Raw genomic sequence first — 9766 nt, 5'->3', positions numbered from 1 at the left:
AGCATATTTCAAGATACAATAACATTTTCTCACAAGATATAAAAACAAGCCTGGTAAATGAGCAAAACATGCATCAGTCTTCTTTCAAAAGCTGTCAGTCAAAATGACCACTGGGCAGACTGTTCATTTCTCACTTCACATCCAAATAACTGAGGTTGGGTGCTATCAATTGTTAAAGGGATTAGGTATAACAAAACATGGGCATCATACATAAATGGCATACTGGAATAATGCTGCATATTGAAATAGATTATTCTTTTAAATGAACAGGGTACTTGAGTGTCCCAGCACAAACATTAACGTAAGTATTTTTCTATACACTCAGCCACACGCAAAGCCAGTCTCGCTCTCTAAAGTGACAATTCACGTGTCAGGCTTGTACTGTACACAATGATCAGACAAACAGCATTCACATATACTAGCAGACCCAGTACGCTCTTGTATATAAAAAAAGTGGAGCTCTTCCAAATGGAAACTTTTAGACGCTTTTATTCCACCATTGCAATACGGTTGAGGAATGATTAACAAATTAAAAATAATTCAATAACTATAGACCAATTGCGCCAGTGAGCCAAGCTTGAAGGAATTCTAAAAGGCAACCTGCTTTAATACAAAAATAAAGTTTGTGCGTTTTTTTTCTCTCCATGTTTAGCATTCATTGCCACTATTTAGTCAAATCATGCCCCCCCCACACACACACACACACACACACACACTCTTACAAACACTAACTGGCTCGAACAGGAGAAGTTCTGATTAAAAATTAGTATTCAAAATCCTAGTTCTGTCTCAAGAGGGGTGGACCAATTACTAACCGATTCAACACCCGAGGTAATTTTTGTAACCTACATTGTTAGTAAAATGTTAGCGCACAACAGAGGTTAAGTTTGACTTGAAAGAAGACAATTCCCCTCCAGTTCCTTTAGTCCTGAGTTTCAATCCAGCATTAATGACAAGAACACCTCTCCTGCTGTGCACATTTGTGAATATAGTTGTGTAGTCACACCCAAACACATTCATCATGAAATTGTTAAAAAGTCAACAAAACTCCTAACCTCACCCATTGAACGTGCAGGTAAAACCCATGTCCGGCACTACCAATATGCCGCCATTCACCACATTATTTCCTCCAAGCCAGACTCACCGAGGCAAAAACTGTAACAAGCAACAAAAAAACACCAGAAAAGACTTGAAGGGAATCATACGAGGGGAAAGCGGTTTGACTGCTGAAGGCGCAAGTATGTCCATCTTCAATGCATAAGAGCATGTGAGCACCAAGCTCAGTTCATTTTATAAATGCACTCAGCTTTGTCTTGGTAGTATACAGATGCAGGGGTATTGTGGTACAGTCCCCAGATGTTTCTAGTTTCTATCATGGCCAGTCAGAACTATGACAGATCTTATGGGGGCTGTGTGTGAAGGTGGGAGCTGGCTTTCAAGACATAAATTGTTCTGTGCCATGTTGGTGGGGAACACTTACAACTCTGTATTTAACTGATCAAACAGGGTCTTTAATCAAGACTGACTAGTTGAATCTGGTGTTTCAGTGCTGGGCTGGGGAAAAACCCTGCATCTCCTATGGCTCGCAAGGATCACCATACCCATCCCTCCCATAGCACACAACTGCTCTGACCACATTCAAAACGCATCCTTACGTCCTCTCCCTTGAAGTAATTCACAAGGTTAGGATAAGTGGAAGCTGCAGTAACTTGCTTTTTCCCATCCAACGGAATACAATCCACAGAAGTTACTTCAAGGGAAGGAGAAAGGATTTGTTAACGTTCTCAAACAGTTCCCCGATCGGTCTTGAATGTCCCCACCTCCCATCTTCACTATGGCGATAGCATGAGTAGAGAAAAGGACTTAAGCGGTGGTAGAAGAGAGAATATTTTGTAGGACAGACCTTTGGTTTTTGGTTTTTAGCGCAAGTCCAGGGTAGCCCATTGACACCAACACAATATCGACCCATGAATTACTACTACCCTGGGACTCCACATGATCATAATGCCATCCCCAGATTGGTTAAACATAAATTATGTATATCAAAGGATTTTATTGTTCACCTTATTCTGTCATTAAGGATCAAACGAGTAGAACATATTCCATTGTAGGAATGCGTCCCAGTGCCTGTGACACTGTACAATAATACAAGGGCATATCTGAGACCACTACACTAAGCACTCATTCAAAACACAGGTCAGCCTAATTAGTTTGCCCTTTTAAGTGCCAAGATGCCACATACCAGTCTTCATTAACTGAGTGAAACAGCCTTTAGGAATCCAAATTGAAACTCTACATGTAAAATAAACACAATTCATTGTCTAAAAACTCAACATCTCCTATACATTATGGTTGCCATGTACAGCTGGATACGTCCATGCAGATCATACTGACGTGAACCCTATTTTGACCGTGGGCATATGTCCAAAAAAACAGTTCAGCCCTTGTATAGCCGTTAACACAGTCCTGCTTAGAATTTTATAGAAAAACAAAGTGAGTGAGAAGCGTGTCGGATCTGAACAAATCCTGCTGTTAGCAAATCAAAAACGGGTCATAAACAGGTCTAGTAGGGGAAATCCAAAAAGCAGGGGGAAAAAAGTTGTTTGAATTGGATATGCTACACTTAAAGTCAAATGGATTTCAAAAGTCTTGTCTTTCAAGTATAATACATTGTTTCATTCTGCCTCCTGTCCCCCTTTCTGATCCTCCCTGGGAGAGTGGCTACACTGTCAGAGCAGTAGGCATCCTAGGAGGGCCGTGTGCGCCTCTGCTAGCCTTGTACCACATAGCGGGCCAGCCCAGGCCGGCCAGGGGAACAGCAGAGTGGGGAGGCCTGTTGGTCTGACTGGGGTTACAATGGAAAGCTGTGTTAGCCATAGCAGCAGTTCAGCTCCTCTGGAGGGTGTAATGGGCGTCGTCGATAGCAGTGCTGAATGGGTAAGGGCTTCCAAGCCATGCGCTACCTGCCTTGGCTAGGCTATTTCTTCCTGGGGTGCTGCCTTCGGGCTTGTAGCCTCTGGCGTGCCCCTGACGTTTTGGAGCCAGCGCCAATGGAGAACGAGGGAGTTGATGGAGAGCCTGGTCAACAACAAAAAACATGTCAATATAAAGATGCACCTGGCTGTTGACTATATCCATTACAGCTTCTCAGATTTAGGAAGAAACACAGACTATGCTTTTTGCTGCACACTTCAGGCAGAATGCTGGAGAATCAGAATCAAGTTCTAGTTATTTTCTTACCGAATGCTGAGGGTGCCAAAGCACTGAATCCTTGGACTGGAGTTCCTGGGCTTCCAAAGGGGATAGGACCTGCAGCGGTGCTCTGGCCAAAAGTAGGGGTAGACGTCCCTGTACAATAAATGAACAATTAGAGACTAGAATAAAAGACATCTATTAAACTTTGGTTTTGGATTGAACTGGCCTTTTAAAATTGGCCAATACTGTAAAATCTCACTGCCACCCAAATGCAACATTGACCAACATCTGATTTATTTTAAATCATAAAAATCTGTTGTGGATGAAAACAAAATCAGTAAAAGAGTGTTTGTGTTAAATTATACTAGATCTACTGACCGAAGGCTGGCTTGTCACTAGCAGCAGCCCCAAAGTTGAAGCCTGGTGTCTGTGTTGTGAGATTGGGTGTTCCAAACTGAGTGCCTGAAATTGCTGCGCTGAAGTTGAATCCTCCGGTGGTTGGCTGGACAGGGGTAGCGGGGGCCTGCTGTGCAGATACACCACCAAACGAGAAGGTTGGGGCGGAGGCTGGGAGTGTGCCGGCAGTCTGAGTGGCAGAGCCAAAGGCAGGGGCTGCTGGGGCAGCCGCGGTGTTGCCAAATGCAAAACCTGTGGAGCTGGCTCCAAATGCCAGCTTAGTGGGGGTCCCAAACGTAGAAGCTGCCGTAGTGGCAGCTGCACCAAAAGCGAAGGGGGCAGGGTTGGCCCCAGCTGACCCAAATGCGAAAGGATTAGCTGCTGCAGTAGCAGCAGCCGGGGCCTGAGTCGCGCTGGGGAACGCTGATGCTGCTGAGGCGTCGAACGACGACTTCCCAAACGTGAACGTGGACTGGATTGCAGGTGCTGCAGCAGTAGTAGTGGCTGCAGTGGCCATGCCAAAGCCACTGAAGGATGCGGTGGTAGAGTTTTGGGTGGCTGCAGCCTGGCCAAAGGTAAATCCCCCCTGGGCGGTGGCTGGGGGGGCGAGTTGAGTGGCGGCAGAGGTGGTGGTCATGGCACCAAACAAAAAGCCGTTGTTGCTAGTGGTGGCGGCTGCGGTGGAGCTGAGGGTGGGTGCAGGAGCTGTGGTGGAGGTGGTGCCGAACTGGAAAGTACTTCCTGTGGCAGGGGCAATGGTCGTGGCAGAGGTCATTGCAGGCGGCGCACTCCAGTTTCCAAACAGAGACTTGACAGATGGCGGGGCGGCTGGCACTACGGAGGGGACGGGGGCAGGAGCGGTGCTGCTGGACACTCCAGTGAACAGGGAGGCAGCAGGAGCCACTGTACTGCTGTTGGTGAGCCCGCTGAGCAATGAAGCAGATGCGCTGGCTGTGGAGGGGGCTGAGGTAGCGGCTGGCTGTCCAAAAGCACTGGTGGCTGTGGCACTTCCAAATATGGGCTTAAAAGTTGGGACAGCAGGTGTGCTCTCTGGGGCTGAGGTGGCTGGGGTCGCAGGCCCGAAGATGGGCTTGAACACAGAGGCCAGGAGGGGATTATTACTGCTGGTTATTTCTGTGGTGGCCAGTGAGGAGGAAGGGGCCGTCAGTGTGTTGGCCAGACCAAACAAGCTAGCTCCACCCAGGGTGGGGACACTGCTGGGGGCCTTGGTGACTTGGCTCAGCACCTGGATGAAAGCAGAGGACATGGTGCTGGCAGGCTGGGAGAGGGAGGTTGGGGCAGGCTGGAATGAGGAGGTTGGTGTGGGCTGAGGAGCAGTCAAGCTGGTCTCTGCCTGCAGAGCAGAAGTCACCAGTGGTGCAGGAGTCAATGCTTTCACAAAGGAGACAGCCGGAGCTGGAAAAAAAGAGAAAAACAGGCTTTTGAGTAACATCTTCACTCAAAGACAACCACCAAAAAGAAGCGTCTTCCAACATTAAATGATTGATATGTGACTAACAGACCTGCAGTGGGGGCAGCAGCACTGGCGAGGGCGTTGTTCCTCATCATTTTAAGAGACTCCAGGAGGGGGTTGGCCGAGTGGTTGGTGGTGACGGGTGCGGCAATGCTTGAGGGGACAGGATCCAGGTTGACCACAGGGATAGGAGCCACCACACTGGCAGATGTCGATATGGAAAGAGGGCTGGCCAGCAGGGTGGCCAGGGTGGGTGTGGGGTCGCTTGACACAGGAGGTTGATAAGATGTGGTCACTACTGGAGCTGGCGCAGATTTCTCTGGAACAAAAAAAATGACCACAAATCAATATCCCATACTTTTTGTTGTTGACAAACTGGTTTATAAAAGTTGTGATTTGGGAATACTCACCACACTCTTCGAGGACTGTGTTGATCTGGCTGAGAGCGGCTTTCTTCTCCTGATCCAGGTCTTTCACAGTGATGGTGTAGCCCAGCTCAGGAGGTGGAGGCTGCAAAGACAACATCAATGTTAAGACGCCATCTGTCAGATGATTAGCTACGTGTCCCATTTGAGTACATGTTCATTTACGCAGAATTTCTCACCAGAGAGATTTGGTCTCCTCTACGACTGGACACCAGCGGAATCTTGCGTTTCCGTTTCCCACTACCTGCAGAGTCTGACGCCACACGGACCTCGGGGGCTGGAGTCAGTTTTTCTGTAACAGAAAATATAGTGCATTGTCCGTTAATGTGGTGGCTCCAGTTATTTTCAATTATTTAAAATCAAAACATAAGTCTCTTTTGGGACAAGACAAAAAGCCCTGAGCCTGATCTGGAATACACATCATCAACATGCTCAAACCAGTGGTGGGTGCTGGGTCCATCAACGTCTTGTCAGACCTCGTCGAGGACGCAGAGCTGGGCGAGCGAGCATCCTCTTCCCTGGCAGACAGAAGAAACAAGGTCATAAAATGCGCGCAACAATGGCAGTTCACATTTCATCACAGGACATGATGTGAACCTAGAAATGTCTAGAAGAGTGAATACCTGGGCTTTTTAGAGGCTCTCTCTGGGGTCTGGGAGCGGGACGACCCAGGGCTGGAGAGAGGGGAGAGGCTGCGGGTGGAGGCCTTTTTCCGCTTGAAAACAAATGTGAAAGTGAGGGTTAGGTTAAGGGATACCTGGTCAGTTGCTCAACTGAACGCATTGAACTGAAATGTGTCTTCCACATTTAACCCAACCCCTCTGAATCAGAGAGCTGCGTGTGCTGCCTTAAATGACGTCCATGTCATCGGCACCCGGGGAGAAGTTGTTGGTGGTTAACTGCCCTGCTCAAGGGCAGAACGGCATATTTTCCCACCTCGCTGGCGCTGGGATTCGAACCAGCAACCTTTAGGTTACTGGACCAACACTCTTAACCACTAGGTTACCTGCCACCCCCTGGTTTTCTGACAATACTGCTTTGTGTAGGTCAGCTCTGTCAACTGAACTCCTGGCTGTCGATCCCAACAAGAGGAATACCCAATAAGAGGAGTACTGTCCATCCAAATGATAAAAAGTACCTGAGCAAAGCCTTGTGAGGAGCTGAGGGAGCTGCGGATGGAGTTACGGACCGAGCCCAGGATGCCGCTGGGGGTCAGGCCACAGCTCACAGAACTGATGGAGGAGGTGCGCGACTTCTTCATCGTTGACTCCTCCATCATAGTGTTCAGTCCTCGCTTCAGCGTACCAGGCCTATAGGAGTTGGGAGTGGAAACAGGATTTCAGGAGAGATTGGAAGAGGGGATACAGTATTTGAATAATTAATTATTTAGATAACTAAACATCTATACACTGAATGAAAGCAAAGTCGCATTCAAATGTAATATCAGGACTTGTATTACAGAGAAACTTTTTGTACTGGCATTGCTCACACTCACTTGGGCACCAGCTGTGTAGGAGCTCCATTGGGCAGCAGTGGCTCAAATGCCGAGTGAGCACTCCCACTGCTGTCATGGCGCCTAAGTGAACAAAGAGCAGGTGTACGTTGTAAACAGTCTTCAAGAGCCACACAATACCAAGAGAGACAATTAAGTGTGAGAAGAACAGTATGTTGTATATAAAGGCATTGCATCCTGTGGTAGTCACATACCTCCTTTTGCTCTTTTGCCCTGCAGTGAAGCTCCTGTCATCTTCATTGTCCACCTCTCTCTTGCGGCTCTCTTTGAGCATGCTCAGAACAGTCTCCCTGGAGCAGGGGTCTGCAGGGGCCCCCAGGCCTGGAGAACCAAGGATTCCCGGGGAGTTCAAATGATCAAAGCTGCAGACAACATCAATTACAGAACAAATGTCAGAAGGGCCACCCAACAACTAAGGATGTTTTCAAACTGCATATGGACACTCATAATGTGCCACAGAATGATCACAGAATTACAAGTTGCTTGCATTATCCCCAACAGATCTACAAACATTTTGATAGAAAAATTAAGATGCGGCAAGACAGGGCCAATATGACTTACAAAGGGGATTGAGTGGTGTTGCGATCTGGCCTAGCAATCTTCACTGTGACTGGACTGTGGACTGCCGGGGAGTTGCGAGGGCTGAGAATGTTCTTCTTTCTGAAGCCGTCCCACTGTGCAGGGGGCAGGATGCCCACAGAGGATGTGCCGGTCTGCTGGAGGGGGTAGTGGCGCTGGGGAGTTATGGTGAACCTGCCCATCATGCCAAGGGGCTCCCTGTACACAATAATGCGACCACAGGATTAGGTCATTGCAAGAAACAGACATATATCATTTATAAACTGATTTTATATTCCACAAAACAGGAATTTAAACAAAATAGGGGACATTTTATCTGTCAAGAACCTGAGCTGACCAACCATTTTACATAGCTACTTTAATAACTATCAATGTTTTTAAAATTATAGTAAAAGCTATTGTAACTGCAGTGATCATTACAGTGGAAAATATTCTTACTGTAAAACTTCCTATAGTGCATGTTCAAAACATTGCTATCGCTTGTCTCGTGCCATACTGTCATCCAAAGAACGTACGAAATACACAAATATATACACACATACATACGTATATATCTCGAGCACGAACTGAGGGGGGAAGGAACATTTCCTTGTAGAGAATGGAGCAGATAGCAACTCCCACATTTTCAAATATTGGAGGGAATGCTAGTATGTGTTGCGGCGAAGCAGCACGTATTCTCAATACATTTAAAAACAAGCAACTGTTTTCCTATTTAATGATGACTAACTACGACACGAAGTGTAGCAATATTGGAATCGTTTAAAATCGTGTTTGACAAATGCACCATGTGTGCAACATGATCCGTAGGCGCAATTTTGTTTCGGAATTGTATTTAACTACGGTTAGCACATTGGCTACTGACAGTTGCAAACCAGCTAGCTACGTTAGCTGACAATGCTAGGCTAGCTACCTTGTCATTGATAACTTGCCTAAGAACTTTAATGCTAAAGTTAGCTAGTTAAACATTATTTCAGTACTCACCTCCCGAATGACAGCCTTTTGTTCGGAGTATAAACCGCGTGGTTGGGTCGCGCCAATATTTCGCGCAGTTGCTCTCGTGCGTTTGGGTTAACACGCGAATTCGCACCGGCTCGCGGCCTCCCAACAACTGAGGGAGGACTTTCTGCCTTCCCAATGTAACTTCCCATTAGTATATCCCGAGGACTGAACAGAAATGAGTCGCTGTGTCCCGCGGCTTGCCGATAAATAGCGCTCTCGGAACGTCTTTGGTCGGTAAATACTAGCGGTTCCCTAACATCACCCTTGACGGTGCGACTTCTGACTCTCCCCGCTGTGGGTAATCCGTTCGCAATCTCTGGCAACCAGCGTCGCAGCACGGGTGGAATAGTCAGACCATGGCGTGGATGAGGGCCTAACCTAGCGTTGAGTGATTCTCCGCTGTGATAAATACAGGCAACGCAACAAACTCCAAGAATGAACGCTATATAAAAAAAGGTTGGAATATAATACACAACTAGACAGAATATTACGATAGAACAAAACACGAGAGAGCTAAACGCTATGAACCGCTTCTCTCTTGGAGACATGGCGGCACCGCGCCGCCGGAGGACTTTGATATCCCATAATGCCGCGCGTCAACATTTTCCATAATTTATTCGCAAACCGCAATCAGCGCATATTCTGTGCAAAAATAATGTTTTACTGTTTACATTACTTTATTGGAAAAAAAATTATTAATTCATCCTAAAAGAATCAGACGAATTAAATTGCTCTAACTTGGGTTTTTCACCAGCCGGATTTTAAAAATCATGATTACTTAGCCAATCATACAGATGATTGCTGAATAAACTCAGAGAGGAAGAGAGAAACTGAACCCGGCAGAAAATCTGTCTCCCTCCAGCAAGTGGCGTTGTTTCTCCCACCAAGCAAGGGGTTTTTGGAGGCCAATGAGAGAGTGTGGACAAAAAAATTAATGGCTTATGGAGTACCACAGTATGAGTAAAGTCCATGGAGAGTAAGAGCACCTCCTCCCAGCTGCCCACTGCACTGAGGATAGGAAACTTTGTCACCACTGATAAATCCACTATAATTGAGAATTTCAATAAGCATTTTTCTACGGATGGCCATAATTTCCACCTGGCTACCCCTACCCAGGTCAACAGCACTGCACCCCCCACAGCAACTCACCCAAGCCTTCCCCATTTCTCCTTCTCCCAAATCCAG

At 46.9% G+C, this 9766-nt stretch overlaps 1 protein-coding gene across 1 annotated transcript; it reads right to left on the bottom strand.

Annotated features, from left to right (window-relative positions):
• Positions 1 to 473: 473 nt before the first annotated feature.
• Positions 474 to 9155, bottom strand: LOC115154219 (nuclear envelope pore membrane protein POM 121). The gene is made up of 13 exons (XM_029700221.1): positions 8564 to 9155; positions 7565 to 7780; positions 7198 to 7365; positions 6986 to 7066; positions 6629 to 6800; positions 6114 to 6205; positions 5929 to 6008; positions 5670 to 5782; positions 5476 to 5575; positions 5115 to 5384; positions 3574 to 5007; positions 3241 to 3348; positions 474 to 3078 (listed from the first exon to the last, which is right to left on the bottom strand). The coding sequence occupies exons 1-13, from the start codon at positions 9127 to 9129 to the stop codon at positions 2978 to 2980; spliced, it is 3501 nt and encodes a 1166-aa protein (XP_029556081.1). The 5' UTR covers positions 9130 to 9155; the 3' UTR covers positions 474 to 2977.
• Between the last annotated feature and the right edge of the window lie 611 nt (positions 9156 to 9766).

Source organism: Salmo trutta, chromosome 19 (genome assembly GCF_901001165.1).
Source record: "Salmo trutta chromosome 19, fSalTru1.1, whole genome shotgun sequence".
In the NCBI taxonomy this organism is placed as follows: domain Eukaryota; kingdom Metazoa; phylum Chordata; class Actinopteri; order Salmoniformes; family Salmonidae; genus Salmo; species Salmo trutta.
The sequence above is the reverse complement of the archived record's forward strand: the minus strand, read 5'-3'. Positions and strand labels throughout refer to the sequence as shown.